This window comes from Phoenix dactylifera, chromosome 15, assembly GCF_051530095.1.
Source record: "Phoenix dactylifera cultivar Ajwa chromosome 15, Ajwa_hap1_PhDact_Kaust_v1.1, whole genome shotgun sequence".
NCBI lineage: Eukaryota > Viridiplantae > Streptophyta > Magnoliopsida > Arecales > Arecaceae > Phoenix > Phoenix dactylifera.
This window is the reverse complement of record NC_143204.1, coordinates 24,590,788-24,609,578: the sequence shown is the minus strand read 5'-3', so window position 1 is coordinate 24,609,578 and position 18,791 is coordinate 24,590,788. Positions and strand designations below refer to the sequence as shown.

Below are 18,791 nucleotides of genomic sequence, written 5' to 3'. Positions count from 1 at the left end.
GGCAGTGATCTTCATATAACTTGTCAATTTGTCAAAGTGTAGGGGCATTTCCGTAAATTTAAGATTTCTATTAAACCCCAGGGAGAAGTCCACCTGTCCTTCAGTCGGGCAGCAATGGTGGCAGTAATCTCCGGTGGCCCTTCCGTCCGTTCCGACGCGGCTATCTCTTCCTTGTCCTCCGCCTTCTCCGGCGGATCTTTTCTGCGATCTTCGTCGTTTTCGTCCGGTATCTCCTTCGCTTCTCGATCTTCTCCGGCCGGCCTCGGCGGCGCTCGCGGCCGTATCTCATGCCGGACGTCCGCCCCCGCCCATTCCGTCCCTTCTTCCTCCAAGGAAGGAAATGGTGAGCTTCTTATCTCCTAATTTTCTCCTTCCTTTCTTTGTGATTACCGGCTATTCGTGTTTCTCCTTTGCTCTGCTATTTGACGTGATCGAAGGTTGTATTAGGGTTTTTCCGTATCGGACGATCTTATACTGATCTGAGAGTTTCTTTGTTTCATTTTGAGATAGATTTCACTAAAGATGTTAGAGTTTTTTTTTTCTTTGCTATGATCGATGGGTGGTTCGATTTTCTTGGATGCTTTCAGAAGTTAAAGAATTAGTAGGTATTACCGTTCTTGATTTTTTTTTTCTCTTGCAATTGATTGAATTTGTTGTTTAATAAGGACTTTGAAATCAGGTCTGTATGTTTATATATGTTTCAAGAACTGCCCAAAGTCTGATAGAAATGGAATCTTCTTGTTTTTTGAAATATTAATTATTTTAATAATGATGATCTGATGGTGAATGCGGCGATTTTCTTCATTCTCTCCTTGACACTTCTTTCAAGAATGCTTAAAAGCTGGTACAAATGAAGTCATCCTCCAAGAGTAGAACTCAATCAATTGGAACTTAAGATATGATCAATTCCACGTGTAAAAGAATCCACAGATTGAACCTGTACGTTGTGCTGCTGAGCTTCATTTCTCAAAAAAAATTAATGGGAGACACTTCAGCCTTAAGTTATTTGTTAATGGTTGATAGATTGTCCCATCTTTTACAAGTATCCCCCCATAATAAATGAATGAATGAATAGAAGGGATTAACTGTTAAGAATTATCAATGTATTGATGATGCTTTATTTTGTGATTTCCATCATAATTTTTCATTATTTTAGTCCAATTAAGTACCAGTGCTAAGTAAAATCATCGGTTCTTTTCATGCAGGGGTTTATTATTTTTATAAAGAGTGTGGAAGTTTGTGGGTCTTCAGTGGCCATAGTCTGGTGGTTTTTGAATTTTATGCTCACATATTTTACTTAAAGAATGCTTTCCCTAGAAATCCATATCTATATGAGGATGTTGCCCCTTTTGTTTAGCAGGAATAAAATTTCTTATTATGGGAAAAAGGACCTACAAGAAGTCTTTACTTTAAAAATTTCGGTGAATCTTCTATACTATTTGGTCTAGCTACATGCTCAAGTAGGATACTAACTTATTAATCTTACATTAGCATCAATTGATGGTACCAAACACATAAAATCTGCAAGAACCTTTGACTTTAAACTTAATTTGACTTTTAACTTTATCATTTTTAAACAGCTACAAGCAAAAAAGACTTTCTCCACATCAGTGACTTTGACAAGGATACCATCTTGAAGATCCTAAATCATGCAGCTGAGGTCAAGGCACTGTTGAAATCAGGAGACAGAACGTTTCTCCCATTCAAAGGAAAGACAATGGCAATGATTTTTGCTAAGCCATCTATGAGGACTCGTGTTTCATTTGAAACAGGATTCTTCTTGCTTGGTGGGCATGCCATTTACCTAGGACCTGATGATATCCAGATGGGTAAGCGAGAGGAGACTCGTGATGTTGCCCGAGTGCTTGCTGGTTATAATGACATCATCATGGCACGTGTATTTGCTCATCAGGTATGATGGTGAGTTGCATTTTAATTTTTGTTCCATTTGGAAATACCTTATGACTAATTTTTAGCTCTGCAAGACTGATCACATGCAGGTAAAACAGTGCTTAAGCCTTCTGATGTACTTCCATTATATCACTTTTGGTTTAGCATTTCTCTTTCTATATTTTAGATCATGTTTTATGTGAATATGTAGACCTGCTCAGGCAGATCTTGAGGGTATTATATTTGAGGTTAACCGACTCCTTGGGAAGGTATGCAAAGTCCCATAAGACTTGATCATGTGAGAATATATTGCAGCTCGAAAAATAAGATGTTTTCTAAGACTGCTTAATAGATTAGCCTGATCCCACCATGGCTTGCCATTGTATCTGCATCTTAGTTATGCCAAGCTGCACTGACCATTAATTAAAGAAAACAAGGATTTTGATAAATTTCTGTGAATAATATCGATGACCTTTCTCCTAGTTCATCAGAATGGATTTACGCTTGCAAAAAAATAAAGAAAAAGTTCGCATTCTGCAGTAATTTCTTTCCAAATGTCTCAGAAATTATACGGGTAGGGCTTGGTCTAGATGCATATTTTACAAGATTGAGGGCAGATTAGAAACAAGAAGCCCAAGAGTTGACTTAAGTATCGAGATGACTGTAAGCTGTAGATTTTGTAACATGATGACAAGAAAGAGTATCCTCTATCTAAGTTAATACAGCTGATTTTTTGTGCCAGAACTTGAGCAAACAGAGAATCACCAAGCACTATCCTTACTTAGAGATATGAGCCTGACCCTGAAGGACAAGGGAGAACAGCTCGGCCTGAAGAGAATGGATAGAACATGGGGGAGACTCATATAGAGAATAAGTGGGTGAACCAATCCATTTATAAAGCATTTTAGAGAACCATTGTGGCTTCATGAGAAGAAAAGTCAAACATTGAAGCTATTTTCCTTAAGCAATTGATGGAAATTTGTGAGAATAGTGAGAGAAACTGTCCTTAGGTCTATTATTTTGTATGCTTAAGGAGCTTTGTCTGAAGCGATGACAAAAAAAGACATTGAATGAGTAAACTAACTCCTACAAAACTTTTTTGGAAGATCGAAATAGCTGCAACTGTACTGAGTCTTTCTTTTCTTGTGCTCTTCTCTGCTTATTGAACCTTCAAAAATTGATCTTGTACATGTTTCACATATCAGATTTTTATTATAATGTTCAATTCCCTGCAGTAAGATTGGAATTTTAACTGGATTTTTGCTATCAGGCTGAGCTAGTGGTGTTGACACCTGCTTGGGCACTGATTCTGCAGTATTCTTTTAAATGAGTCTTGATCTTATATCCCAAAGCCTCAGAGAATCTAATACCTTCTCATGTTGCTATTATGTGACCAAAACATTTCTAATATACCTAAATAATAAAAAGAACGCTAACATCATAGTTACGATGCATTGTTGACCTTAATGTACAGTTCTTAAAGAAATAATACCAGTAGTTTAATTGCATCTACAGTGCATTGTTTTTCTAAAAGGTCTTATTTCATTTTTGATGCTATGATTTTTCATTATTTATATGTGATTAATGACTTGATTGGCATTATTTTATTTGAAAAGCATATCATTAATTGGCTGCATTATAGTACTATAAAAATCATGTAACTTGACAACTTTTTGACTGCAGGTCTTCGCACCTGACATTTTTCAGAAAAAAAAACCAAAACTGCCCTTCCATTTCTCCTATCTTAACCTGCTTAACATATCCCATTCGTCACCACCGTCTCTTAACAAACTAAACCCAGAAGGTAAATATTCAATAAGAAGTGATTTGCCCGATAAGGTCTTCATCCCTAATAATTTGTTGGATCACAATTTTTATTTCTTTGACCTGGATCAAGTGATGGGACTACAAACATCCATCAAATTTTCCTTTATGTTTTTGAGGAAACCTAAGCCATCCATCCAGTATTCCTTCCTCCTAGATCAATTACATGCATTGCATGTGCTGAAGCTAGCTGATTGTTACTATAAACTCAAAATATGCATATACATGCAAAATATAGAATCCAAACATATAGAGCTCTGCTATCGTATCCAATTCTCATTGGAGAATCCAATGGCTTGTACCATTTCTCAAAAAACAGTTTGAAATCCTCTTGTACCACTTCATGCAACTTGCCAGGCTTGATAGTGTGCATATGGTGCGATTCTTAAGTGTAGGTTGCATTTAGAATTATGTTAAGATTCTAAATAGATCATGTCCGCTAGTTTGGTCAAATTTACTAAAGGATGTGGCGATGAACTAGGATATCTCATACATAATTAAACAAAGTCTGGGCTATGCGGTGGGCATTGACTGAATTTGTACAGATAGACGCAATCCAAAATTGAACATCACTAGGGTGAGAAAAAGCCTGTAAGAGAGATTTAAGGTCGGTTTTAGTATCTACATCTAAAACTTGGGAGATGAAGAGGTAAAATCGTCTGATATGCTCTGGATGGATAATGTCTAGGATTATCATGTTTGTTGGACAACGAATTGGATGCATGTAGTATTGATAAAGACACTTCTGACCAGAAAGAGATCTTGAACGCCCATTATGTATTCAGCTAGGATTTATATTTACCTGGTTTCATGCATCACATTATAGTAGAATATAGATTGTTAACTCTGAGAATTCCTTAGTATGGAATACCTTATATGATCTTACAACTAAACATTCTAGGCAATGGCATGAAAGAATCATTCACCTTGAACTTGTACATACATAATAGGGTTTGTCATTTGATGTGCCTAGAATCCATTATGCATATTTGAAATCCATTTCTTTTTCCAAACAAAAGTACTTCCAAGATAATTTGCTTCTACAGTATTCTGCTTCCATAAGCATATGCATCTTTTAGTTCTTACTCTTTCATATGATTATGGCAGGATATTCTTGACTTGGCTGCATATGCTTCAGTGCCAGTCGTCAATGGTCTAACTGATTATAACCACCCATGCCAAATAATGGCTGACGCACTGACAATTATAGAACATATTGGCCAGCTGGAAGGAACCAAGGTTAGCTACTTCCCATGAAACTAATAGAGTTGCATAGACATACATTGCCAGTTATGTATTTCAATCGAATTATGGTTTTCTAATGCTGTTTTCAGATTGTTTACATTGGAGATGGGAACAATATTGTGCACTCATGGCTTCTGATGGCATCTGTGGTTCCTTTCCATTTTGTGTGTGCTTGCCCGAAAGGCTTTGAGCCAGATGAGAAGACTGTCGAGAAAGCAAGGAGTGCTGGAATCAGCAAGATTGAAATTACACATGATCCCAGGGAAGCAGTAAGGGGGGCTGATGTGGTGTATTCAGATGTTTGGGCTAGTATGGGCCAAAAGGAGGAGGCTGCATATAGGAAGCAACATTTCCAAGGGTTCCAGGTATCATCTCTCTCTCTCTCTCTCTCTCTCTCTCTCTCTCTCTCTCTATTTGTTCTTCCCCCCCCCCCCCCCCCCCCCCCCCCCCCTTCCTTTTTGGTTGGGTAAGCACAGTAAATTTTATAGATATAAAGTGAAAATTACAGTCATCAACCAGGTTTGGGGCTTATCTCCAAATTAAGGTTTATATAATGTTAATTTAGGATGAGAACCTCAACAAAACTTTTCTTCATGAGTCATTCCATGAATTCTTGATCTGAATGGTCTAGGACCATGTGAGAATAGATTTTATAAACTAAATTTTGTTCTCCTAAAAAATTTTTAGCTGGTCTCTGTGTCTTCAGTTCAGATTCTAGTCACCTAGATATTCTTCATGAGACCTTTTACTGCTTAACTATGACAACTAATATTGGATATTTTGACTTTAATATATTTTCAGTCTCTTTCAGTTTTTAAGATGATGTCCAAGTTTTTTGGTAGCTCAGCTTCCAGCAATTATTGTATTTTTGTTGGAATATTGAATTTTCTTTTCCACATCCCCTAAGGTTAGGGTGACAAGCATGTCCTCACACTAAGAAATTGTTAACGTAGAGATGTTTAAAAGGGAAAATCCTGGTAGTTGGATTGTTGTAACTATTACAGTTCAGAGCATTGAGATATTATGTAGTAGTGTAGTTGGTCTGATTAGATTCACAAGGTACATAAGTGAGAGTTAAAGAATTCAGGGAAATCTTTTTACTACAGATAATACTGGAAGTATTGTGTAGGTGAATTAGGCTTTTGTCAGTTTTGGCACAGCTCTTCCTTCTTTTTTAATGTCTGTTCGGACTGACCTAATACTTAACCTGGTTTGAGTCCAGATTAACAGCCAATGGTCATGTTGGGAGTGGGCTAAGATTTGCGCATATTATTGTTCGAACAATTTTGGTTAGGTTTTCAAGGTTGGGTTCAGTTCAGATGCTATTTTGCTAGACCTTGGTAAGGGTAGTAAACTGTAAAGTTTGGACTCAGACCTAATCCACTTGACTTGTTGGATCAAGATTGGATCTGAATTTGATAGGTTGGATCTAGGTCTATTTAGCTGATGTTCATATGCTCCATTGTTTATGTTAGGTCAAAGGTCTTATCAATGATATAATTGTAGAGAATGAGCAATAAGCCAATAGCAACCAAGTTGGGATTGCAAAATTGATGTGATTAGCACATGCAGCCAAGGTTTAACAGTATGTCTGAGATTAATTTTTAATACTCAATAGGAAATACATTATGAACTCTTTTGTTTTTTTAGGGAATGAAGGATTCGATGAATAGCACCCTTGAGAATGGGAATGAAAACTTGCCTGTGCATGTGGTATACATGAAGAAACATACGTCTGAATATGTTATCTCGTGGCTGTGGTGTTCAGACAGTCAAGGTGCTGCTTAGAGCTGAAGCAGTATGCAACCACTTAGGTTGGTTGCTATGCATCATGTATTTTACAAAAGCTTAAAAATAGATAAATATGTAATAATAAATAAAAGAGCAGAAACACTAAATGTATCTCTATAAAAAAATCAGAGAGAGAAAAATTATAGAGTTAAGAGGGATGCAAATCCAGGGTGTGGGCATATGCCAGCTACTTGGGAACCCACCATGTGGACCAACCATTGATCCACCCACAGAGATGCCTAGACCTTCTGTGGGGTAGTTGGAAGACCACACATGCACATATGCAGCTGCATAGGCTGCTTCTTAAGACAATGCTAGTGGCTACTTAATTAAGCATGTGCATGTTGAGACATGTATTAATACACTGGTCTTTGGACCCATAAAGGCTAAACGGAGTAGATGCTAAAATTTGCATTAGCAATGCCCTCACAGAAATGGGAAAGGATGAATGATTGTAGCAGGAAGCAGAGGCAGAGAACTTTTCGGGGTTGTTTGGATGCCCGCACAAATTAACCCTAAATTTTCCCCTGTATGGCTGCTGGTGAGGACAAGTTAGTGGTCAGAGGGAAGAATACCTCTGATTGGGAAAATTATAGTGGAGGTCACCTTTGAGATGGATTTCAATATCCTTTTTTTTTTTTGGTACTGCACACTTTGTGGAAGCCTCAACTACGTGAAGTCCTCAAGTTTCTTCTCTCCTGTTGCAACCCCATCTGTGGCCACATCTTGAGTTTATCCAAGGACAGCTTATTCTCTCATCTAAACAGTCCCTTCTGATTTGACATGATAATGGAAGGTTATTCCCATTAGGTGTGCCAATGTGGTCAGAGGCCCCAATCAAATGCCATTATGTGGTGGATAAGCTGATAAGCTTCCATACGAAGGAAATGAAGGTAGCTAAGGTTGATTTTATTTAGGGGATGAGGATTGATGAAGTGATGTGTATCTAGCACAGTGTGAGATTGTTGCGTGTATGTCATGAAACAAGAGGATGATTTTAAGATGAATAGGTGGCAAAACTATTGAGGATTAGAGTGCATTAGTGCGTCAATTGGCACTAAGAGGGACTATTGGAGGCAGAGCAAGCATTTTTGGCACTTTTGGGATGCCTGGAAACTGGATTCAATACAAGCTGAAGAGTTGTGGTACTTTGTGCGCGCGCGCGCGAGAGAGAGAGAAAGAGAGAGTACACCATGCATGGTAGCAAGCTATAGTTGTGACCCAATTCTCTAGAATTTGGTGTATTTGTTGAGAAAACCAGTTTTGGTATTCAAAACTGCAGAAACAAAATATGACACATCTTATGATGTATTTTAGTTGGATATTTCATTTGTTTTCTTAGTTTAGTAAGTAAATGCAGTACCAGTAATATTTTGTCCAAGCATGGCACAGAAATTCATCTTGATTGCCCTTGCAAGTGCTTTGGAGCTTGTATATTGGGATCATAATTTTTTTTTTTTAATGGTTACCTCTGTTGAACCCTGATAAAGTTACCCAGGATGAAACAAGCACAAACCTTGCATTGCATCGCCGATCATCGTGACCCTTTATTCCAGCAACAGCAGTGAATTTTATCGCTGGAGCATGCAAGTGACCTTTTACGAGTGAACTAGAACTCAAACTCTCACCTGGCTTCACCTGGCTAAATTCTTTCATCCAGACATGGTGTTAGTATTAGCGCATCTAGTTGAGAATGACCTAATTCTTTGTGCTGCCTGGCAGATTGATGAAGCCTTAATGAAGATCGCGGGGCCGAAAGCTTACTTCATGCACTGCCTACCAGCGGAGAGAGGGATAGAAGTTACTGACGGGGTTATTGAAGCTCCCAACTCTATTGTCTTTCCCCAGGCTGAGAACCGAATGCATGCTCAGAATGCCATCATGCTCCACCTGTTTGGCGTCTGACACGCCATCACAAGTTTCCATGAGATAAAGACACAAGTGGGCTGCTTGATGAGTTTTCATCATTTTTGCCCCCATTATATTGTCGTATAGACTTTTGTGACCGTAGGTTTTTGTCAGGTTTGAAACGGAAATATTGTGCTAGTGGTCTGGTGCGAACTTTCAGCTTTTTTTGCCAAACCCCTTTTTTTCTCTGGTGCGAACTTTCAGCTTCTTTGCCAAACCGCTTTTTCTCTGGTGACCGAAGCATAGATTAAAAGTAATTATTTTTTTCTAAGCTAATAAAATTTAAGCAACTATAGACTCGTATATGAATAATATAACAATAGCTCCATGCTTGTACATCCACTTTCAGTTCTCAGGTCTCACTTCGCCACCAGGAGATCGTATCACAGATCCACCACTGCAGGAGCCCACCATGCAGCAGTCTTCAAGCGGAAGCCCTTTCACCAGCCCGTACAAAAAACCACTGGCAAAGAGATCACCAGCTCCTGTGGCATCAACAGCGCGTGCCTCCCCTATAGCTGGAACTCGGACAACCTGAGACACACCAAATGATTTCTGAACGTCAAGCATTCCAAACCCCCCACCGGCAGCAAAAAAGAAAAAAAAAAAAAAAGAGAAAAGAAATGCATACTACGGACCTCTTTTCCATGCTTTGCAATGCATCCCTTAGAGCCAAGGGTCACGACAGCCCATTTGCAGTGTTTGGCCAGAAAATTTAGCGCAGCCTCTGGATCTGCCTTTCGTGCTCCCCTGAAACACAGCAGAAGCATATCCAATCATGAAAGCATTAGAATTCTCTCTCAAAATATTCATTTCGCTTTTTATCACTCTATGTGATCCCTCCAAACTATGTCAAGCATGTGAGGGGCTCTCACATGAGAAAAGGAAGGAGAAGTATCAATGGCTATTTGACTTGAAAATATATCTTATGTGAGAAACTAGATGAGCTTAAGAGCTTTTAATCTACTATGAGAAGAAATAAATTATTTGTTCCCAGAAAATATTTTCTTAGTTTGATCTATAAATACTTAGCGGAAGTCAATTCCGTAACATGCCCACAAAATTTTAGGCACTTGTTCCACTTTATACAAAGTTTAGTGGTGTAGAAACCTTCTTGTGACAGCAAAATGAGACTTTACAATCACCGATAATGCCTAACATGCTTTAGATTTAAGTTGTAGTGAAAGAGTGACTGTCACCTTATAAGCTCTCTGGCTTCGTCCTCATTGGCAAAACAAAGATCAATATTGCCAGTCTCCATTAAATTTATGAGGTGCGACCTGGAGTCTCTTACCATCTGCGCATGACCAATAATTTCCAAGCCAATATGATTAAGACCTAGAATTATCAAAGGATTAGATCAACCATATAGGGAGAAAACAATAATTTCATGGTTATACCTCAAAACTGGCCAAGTCCATGGAAACAGAAAGCCCTCTCTTGTTTAGCAATTTTAATAGCAGCATTGATTAGTTCCAAATCGAAATGTGCGTATCTCAATACCAGCCACTGCATAGATCATGATATATCAGCAAAATCGAAATCAATACGAGGGATCAAAGATGCTTCTTGCTTGAACATGAAAAGATACCTTTGAACCTCTAAAATTCTCTCTTTTAAACTCGTCAGCCTGATAGATAAAACATATGCAGAAGAAACAAATAAGCACATCCACATCGCTAGTTTAAAATTGCACAAATCCAAACAGGAGAAGGATACAGAAGCCTGCATACCTGAAGTCTAACAGCATTTGATAGACAAGGCCTCATGGTACGGTTGCCATTAGCATCAACCAAACATGCACACTATTATAACATGCAACAATTAAGTTTCAAATATTCCTTTTAGTCAGCTGACTCCCAAAGAAGGATACAAACATGCATCCTACTCACCTGCCCAGTAGGTCCCTTCTTCATTCTCAATCTTGAAAGATCCACACCACTAAAGCTCATATTGTGGATGAATATGCGACCTTGCTCGTCATCACCAAAAGCACCAATTATTCCGCATGAGAGCCCAAAGCCCGCAGTCAGACCCCTGATGGTATTGGCAACACTACCTCCAGCTATGGTCCTCATAGGAGAAACGTCATCAAGGAATGGGAGAATGCATGTATCGACTTTGGTCAATATATGATTCAAATCCTCAATAGCAACCTGTTTGTGGTTACCCATTACATCACAACAGTGCATCCTAGAACTAAATGCCGAATTGTGAAAAAAGATAAAAGGTGAGACCATCGAGGCATATATTTGTCCAACTACAGAAGTTTCCATCACATGATTCATCATAGTGCTTAAAACAAGATACTTAACATCAGAAATGAGGTTGGTTTTGAATTGTCACTTTATGGTATGGTTTGTGCCGCAGGGTTGGATGTTGTTCCCTATATGCAACCCAGCCCTCTTCGCTCTTTGCCTAAAGCCTTTATGGGTCTAGAGGATCTTGAGGGTTGCCTCCTAGTTTAATGAGCTTGAACTGTCTAACTATTACGGTGGGTTTCCTGAATGCCACTTATCTTCTGATCTGTGAGATATTTTCCTCTCTCGTCTCTGGTTCACAAAGGTTTCTAGGTCAAGAGCTGGTCAATGTAATTCTTTTGTCCATAGAACGAGTTATGCCCTCGAGCCCTAATGTAAGCTTTGATTTAATTCTAATGGGATATGATGATATGCATGATCAAATGAAACCTACTAGTGATAGAAATTCAGTGAGAAATGGAGAAGAAGAAGCTGATTTCAGAAAAATAGTCACAAAGAAACGCGCGCACGCGCAGAGATGTCAAGCATTTTTTGTTATATTGGTCAATTTCCTGTTTTACATATACAAACCAAAATACATAATCCACCAAAGTTCAGAAAAATAGTAGAACAAAGTAGTAGCCAAATATTATTGTAGACAATTAAAGAAAATTATTAAAGTTTAATGTGTTAATTTGGTTCTGTTTCAAACAGGGATTGCAAAAAAAAACACACTACGGAACAGACTCCATCGATACAAATATACTGGAGAAAATTACACCAACCAAAACACAGCCAACAAACCACCAGTCAGAGAAGTTGGAATAATCAGTTATACTTTAAAAGCAACACACTCAATAAGAATCATATTGTATCAAGCAACACACTCAACGGAAAGGCCACAGTTTTTTAAGAGATTTTGCAACCAGAAAACCACATAAATCACCATGATCGATAAGACTAAGAGCAAATTCACATTAAGCCCATTGACATCTCATACAAGGACCCGAAAATCTTATAAGGAAGCAACATATAAACAAAAAATCCAAATAAAAATGCGATTTTGCACCCACGAATCATAACCAATTAAATCGTGAGCAAATTCACGTCAGGCCCATGGAGATTCCATCCAACCCAAAAATTCTCAAAAGAAACCAACAGAAGAACAGTCCCTAATCACAGCATGCGGAACCAAAGCTACAGAACAGAGAACTAACAAAAGTAGGAACAGAATCCAACAGCAGGCGCGCAAGGGACATAATTGAAGCGCGAAACAAGAACAGGAACAGTAAAACGACGGTAGCAATGGGCAATGCAGATGTTGGTGTTGAAAGACCTGCTGAGAGCCGCCGCGGTCGCCGGGGATCCCTTCGAGGAGTGACCAATCGACCCTGGCGACGTGGTCGACGAGGGCTGCGGGCTGGAGGCCGAGGATGGCTGGCCGAGGGGAACAAGGGTGAGGACATTATTAGCGAAACACCATCCGTTCTCAAGCCACGTAACATGGAGTGATAAGATGAGGGCTTGAGAATCGGAACGAACACCCATCCAAAGAGAGGCATGACGTTGGGATAAGCTTGGTTCGAGGTAATCTGTCTCCAACAAATCTGATCTTCAAACATCAGCTTCAGCCCAAGCAATCCAACCGGATATTTAAACTTTAAATTCACTATTGTTGTAACAGCAAATCAGTTGTTGTAACAGCAAATCAGAGAGTGCTTGTTTCTCACAACAGTCTATGGTTTCAATCTTGTAAACAATATATATATATTGAACCATACAGAATAAAAGCTTTGTTCTGGTGCTCACGTTTCAGAGTTCAGAAACTCAAAATATTTTTTTCAGATTTCTTCTCTTTTTTCAGTTTGGTATCAGAGCCTTTGTGAGCACTGGGAGTTCTTCTCATCTGCTAATCGCCATGGCAACCATCTCACTCAATGTTGGAAACTTCGTTACCCTCAAGCTCATCCCAGATAACTACCCCTTATGGCGTGAGCAGGTCATTGCACTGGCCGAAAGCCAAGATCTCCATGGCCATCTCACAGGAGACGTGGCAGCTCCGACCATGTACACTCCAGGAACATCACCAACAGACATGACCCAGTTCAGTTCAGACTATCTTCAGTGGAGGAAGTCTGATCGTCTGCTTCGAGGGTGGCTCATCGGCACCCTGACTGAGGAAGCACTGGGCCTTGTTGTAGGACTCCAAACTGCCAAACAGGTGTGGGATGGTCTCCAAGAAGCCTACGCCCAGGATTCCCAAGAACGGGAATTCACCTTAAAACAGCAACTAACATATCTCAAGAAGGATTTAGCTACAACACTAACTGATCATCTTCGTGCCTTCAAGAAACTGTGTGACAGCCTTGCTGCCATTGGCTGTCCAGTTCATGACAGAGAGAAAGTTTACTCACTCCTTACCAGCCTTAGTCCTCGGTATGAGACCTTCGTCACCACCATGCTCAAACCACCAATGCCAGGTTATTCAGAATTGGTGTCCCTTCTTCAAGGGTATGAGCAAAGAACTCTATGGCAGGAACCTCAACAAATGGCTTTCTATGGCCAACGGCAACACCATCAACATCACAGTGCCTCCAAAATCAGCAAAACTGATTTCTCCTCCAAGGGACGCGGGTTTCAGCCAACCAACATCAGTGCTTCAACATCACGAGATGGAGGTAATCGAGCCACTGGACCAATTCTACCAGATGGAACACGCCTTCAGCGCATGACACCTGCTGAACGAGAGCGCTACCGACATGAAACATGTCAAATTTGTGGGAAAGAAGGCCATATTGCGACCATCTGTTGGGAACGATACAAAAGGAAGCCTGTTCAATCTGAAGAAATTCCACAAGCCTTAGCTGCTCTCACACTTGATACTTCAGTGCAGGATACTGAATGGACAACTGACACAGGTGCTTCCAATCACATGACAGGTAATTCAGATCTCCTATTTAATTTACGTTCTTATTTTGGGAATGATTCTGTACTAGTTGGTAATGGGGATGCTCTAACCATCAAAGCAATTGGTGATACACAGATTAAACATGGTAATGCAAACTTAACTCTGAGAGATGTATTATTAGTTCCTTCATTAGCTCGTAATCTTCTTTCAGTGAGTCAACTTACAGATCAGTTTCCATTGAATTGTGAATTTTCTAATATAAATTTCTGTGTAAAGGAACGAGAGACATGTCGAACTCTGATGACAGGACAACGCAAGGGTGACTTATATGTGCTTTCACCTCCTCATCAAGCCCAGTTCTCAAACCGGTTTACAAATGCAACGGAAGAGGTGTGGCATCAGAGACTTGGGCATCCACAAGTCGCTGCCATTCGTATGTTAAAGTCTAAGGGATTAATTAGGAGTAATGGGTCGAATAAAACAACTACTCCTTGTGAGAGTTGTCAGTTAGGAAAATTAAGTAAACTTCCCTTCAATCAGTCTGAGACTGTTAGTTCTGATTTATTTGATAAAATTCACTGTGATCTCTGGGGTCCAGCTCCAGAGTTATCAATTGGAAAATTTCGGTATTATGCTTGCATTGTTGATGATTACTCTAAATATTGTTGGTTAATTCCTTTACGTCTCAAATCTGATTTCTCTTCTGCTTATTTGGCTTTTGAGCGTTATGTCTACAGGCAGTTTGACAAGAAAATAAAAATATTTCATTCAGATGGAGGAGGAGAATTTATAAATGCAACACTGATTTTACATTTCAAAAACGAAGGGATATTACATCAAATCTCATGTCCAAATACTCCTCAACAGACAGGCTCAGTTGAACGAAGACACCGAGTGATAAGAGAACTTGGCATGACCATGCTCTTTCACAGTGGTGTACCTAAGCAATTTTGGGTGGAAGCTTTTCATACAGCTGTGTTCTTAATGAATAGATTACCTTGCTCTGCAATTGAGTTCCACACTCCTTACTTCAAGTTGAATAAACGGCATCCTGACTATTCTAGTCTAAGGGTCTTCGGCTCACGATGCTACCCTTATACTTGGGAAACAAGAAGAAATAAGTTTGATCCTAAAACAATCCCTTGTGTCTTTGTAGGTTACAGTGACAACTACAAAGGTTACAAATGCTATCACCCCCCTACACGAAAATTTCTGATTTCACGACATGTTGCGTTCGCTGAGAATATCTTCCCATATCGAACAACAACTCAACAAATTCCTCTCCATCTCCTCACACTACCAATATCTGAATTTAATGAATGGATTGTTCTGCATGACACTCACAATAATGGTTGCTCATCTTTGCAGGATATGTCACACCAAGACAGCCCATCTTACATACCTCTGAGTGATATCAATGTCTCCAGAACTCTCTATCAACCAGCCCAAATTACTTCTTCTGCAGATAATACACCTTCAACATCTGCTAGCGAGATTTCCAGCCTACCCACAACTTCTGAAGAGAATGTAGACATGGTCCGTACTTCACCTACTGATCAGCAAGAACGACATCATGATGCTGTTATTGCAGCACCTGAATTACCTTCGGAATCTCTTCATCTTGCACCCGAGCAACTGACTTCCGCTGCTTCCACACATCCCATGATCACGAGACTCAAAGATGGTATTGTAAAACCAAATCCCAAATATGCACTCATTGTAACTCGGCATGATATTCCACAGGAACCCAAAACAATCAAAACAGCACTCCAACACCCTGGATGGCGAGCTGCAATGGTAGAAGAGCTGGATGCTTTGCATCACAACAAAACATGGAGATTAGTTCCTCGCACGGCAGACATGCATGTGATAGGTGCAAAATGGGTTTTTAAACCAAAGCTAAAAGCTGATGGTTCCCTTGAAAGGTTGAAAGCTCGTCTTGTAGCTAAAGGATATCATCAAGTTGATGGCGTAGATTACTCCGAAACATCCTCTCCTGTGATCAAACCAGGCACCATTCGACTAGTCATCAGCCTTGCACTGGTTCGTCATTGGGAAATGCGTCAACTAGATGTAAAGAATGCCTTCCTCCATGGTCGAATCACAGAAGATATATACATGGTTCAACCACCTGGAATGACGGATCCCGCTTATCCTAACCATGTGTGCAAACTTGAACGTGCTCTCTATGGCCTAAAGCAGGCTCCAAGAGCATGGTTTGATCGGTTCAGTTCATTTCTTTTGCAGTCCGGTTTCTTTTGCAGTCTAGCTGATCCATCCTTATTCATTTGTCATTCATCTCATGGAACACTAATTCTCCTCCTTTATGTTGACGATATGTTAGTTACAGGATCCAGCCCCGATTTGCTAACTGAGTTCATTGCAGTTTTGAACAAAGAATTTGCCATGAAAGATCTCGGCTCACTTCATCACTTTCTTGGAATGGAAGCCATTTCTACTTCAGATGGTCTTCACCTATCTCAAACTCACTATGCTTTCACAATTCTGAACAGGGCCCAAATGATTGACTGCAAACCCATGGGAACACCAATGGAGAGCAAAACCAGTGGTCTCAAGGATGACACACCGCTTGAAGATCCAAGTTTCTTCCGTGGTTTAGTTGGATCTCTACAATATCTCACACTTACTCGACCAGATTTAGCATTTAGCATTAATTTTGTGTCACAATTCATGCATGCTCCTTGCTACTCCCACTTAAAAATGGTTCGACGTATTTTGCGCTATGTAAAAGGGACGTTAGATCTTGGATTAAACTTCAGCTCACACTCTACACTTGATCTCTTTGCCTTCTCTGATGCAGATTGGGCAGGATGTCCTAACACTAGACGATCTACCACTGGATATTGCACTTTTCTTGGCCGTAATCTCATCTCATGGTGTGCCAAAAAGCAGACTACTGTGTCCAGATCTAGCACAGAAGCAGAATACAGATCCATGGCTCATACCACCGCAGAACTCATGTGGCTCACCTTTATCTTGCGTGACTTGCGTGTTCCTCAACGCACTTCTCCAGTTCTTTTTTGTGACAACCTGAGTGCTCTATATATGACAGTTAATCCGGTTTTTCATGCTAGAAGCAAACACATTGAGCTAGATTATCACTTTGTTCGAGAACGGGTTGCTCTTGGTCAACTTGTCACACGCCATGTCTCCTCTACGGAACAACTTGCTGATATCTTCACCAAATCTCTCCCCAAAGCCGCCCTTCAACATCTTTGCAACAAGCTGTGTCTCACGCCCCGACACATCTTGAGGGAGGATATTAGCGAAACACCATCCGTTCTCAAGCCACGTAACATGGAGTGATAAGATGAGGGCTTGAGAATCGGAACGAACACCCATCCAAAGAGAGGCATGACGTTGGGATAAGCTTGGTTCGAGGTAATCTGTCTCCAACAAATCTGATCTTCAAACATCAGCTTCAGCCCAAGCAATCCAACCGGATATTTAAACTTTAAATTCACTATTGTTGTAACAGCAAATCAGTTGTTGTAACAGCAAATCAGAGAGTGCTTGTTTCTCACAACAGTCTATGGTTTCAATCTTGTAAACAATATATATATATTGAACCATACAGAATAAAAGCTTTGTTCTGGTGCTCACGTTTCAGAGTTCAGAAACTCAAAATATTTTTTTCAGATTTCTTCTCTTTTTTCAGTTGACATTGCCCGTCCTTGTTGAGGAAAAGGGGGTAGCTTATCTCTCCTTCGGCCCCCATCAACCTCTCTCTCTCTCTCTCTCTCTCTCTCTCTCTGATGGAGGATGATATTGGAGGCAGAGGGTTTAGGCCTCAGGCTTCAGTTCCGTCGCCCTTATATAGAGCGAAGAAGTGGGGCCTCAAGGTACTCAACAGGGGTGCGTCAACGGCGGACGCAGGTCAGAGTCTAATTCGGGGTCAGAGGCTTTGGCTCTAAATTAGTGAATTCGATGGAAGCTCATAGCGAGCATCCACTGTTGCAAAATATTCATAGGATGGTGGTAAATTGTGCCGCCTTTCGAATCAGCCATGTATCTCGAAAAAAGAATAAGACGGTTAGATTGCTTCCTATGTGGCTCAGCATTCTGCTAGTTGTTTGTAAGATAGACTTGTGGCTACCTCTTTTCTTTTTTATTATTGTATTCTATGGATGTACACATACTAGAGTTGTATAAGATCTATTCGTATTATTAAAAAAAGTACTCAATTATCCTCCTCCAGCGGAGTTTGTTTTTTAATTATAAATCAACTATTTGAAAAGAGATTTTTGGTGTAATTCGAGTGGCATTTGATATGTGCTGATCATCCAAGATCAAAGATGGTATGGGTGAAGATGATAAGATCGTTGCGTTTGATTACACCACAATGATTCTATATGGCAGTAATCTCAAATCATCCTCATTCTTCAAGTCATGGCCCAACCCAATGATGAGATATTTATCCTTGAAATCGGGTATCCAAGATTACCCCATGTTAGAGATATTGGGCTAAAATTTGGGAATAAAAGTATCCCTCAATGAAGCAAAAAAAATTTGTATATCAATATACTATTAATATATTATATAATATTATAATATATATTAATATTATATACTGTATTTCTGATATATTATATTATAATATATTATTAATCATATTATGCTCATATTATTATTCAATGATAATTTTAAATTATAGGTGAAATATATTACTGTACTTTATATTTATATAATGAAATTATTTATATATTACTTTTTTTGTCTTATTTTTCTAATCAAAATAATATTAGTGTTAAAAAATATATTTAAGTATAAATAAAAATATTAATTCTATAGTAACAATTAATATATCTTTATGGGATAAATAATTTATAGGACTAATAAATATATTTTTGAGAATATAATAATAATTAATATATTGATATTTTATTATAATATATTTTATATAATTAATAAATATATTTTTAGGAATATATTAGGGATAGTTTTAGTATTGTATGGTCAGTGAT

At 39.3% G+C, this 18,791-nt stretch overlaps 2 protein-coding genes across 2 annotated transcripts; one reads left to right on the top strand and one right to left on the bottom strand.

The window, feature by feature from the left end:
- The first annotated feature begins 86 nt into the window (after positions 1–86).
- OTC (ornithine carbamoyltransferase) lies at positions 87–8,844 on the top strand. Its single transcript, XM_039134430.2, has 5 exons — positions 87–343; positions 1,581–1,912; positions 4,822–4,953; positions 5,049–5,324; positions 8,473–8,844. The coding sequence occupies exons 1-5, from the start codon at positions 115–117 to the stop codon at positions 8,653–8,655; spliced, it is 1,152 nt and encodes a 383-aa protein (XP_038990358.1). The 5' UTR covers positions 87–114; the 3' UTR covers positions 8,656–8,844.
- A 22-nt stretch (positions 8,845–8,866) lies between these two features.
- On the bottom strand, positions 8,867–12,360 carry LOC103711544 (uncharacterized; the record flags this gene model as incomplete). The annotated part of the gene is given in 9 exon segments (XM_088711445.2): positions 8,867–9,192; positions 9,297–9,408; positions 9,858–9,955; positions 10,059–10,094; positions 10,096–10,167; positions 10,250–10,288; positions 10,392–10,463; positions 10,551–10,814; positions 12,235–12,360. Coding segments are annotated over 9 exon segments (1,071 nt in total), but the record flags the coding sequence as incomplete, so codon positions are not given.
- Between the last annotated feature and the right edge of the window lie 6,431 nt (positions 12,361–18,791).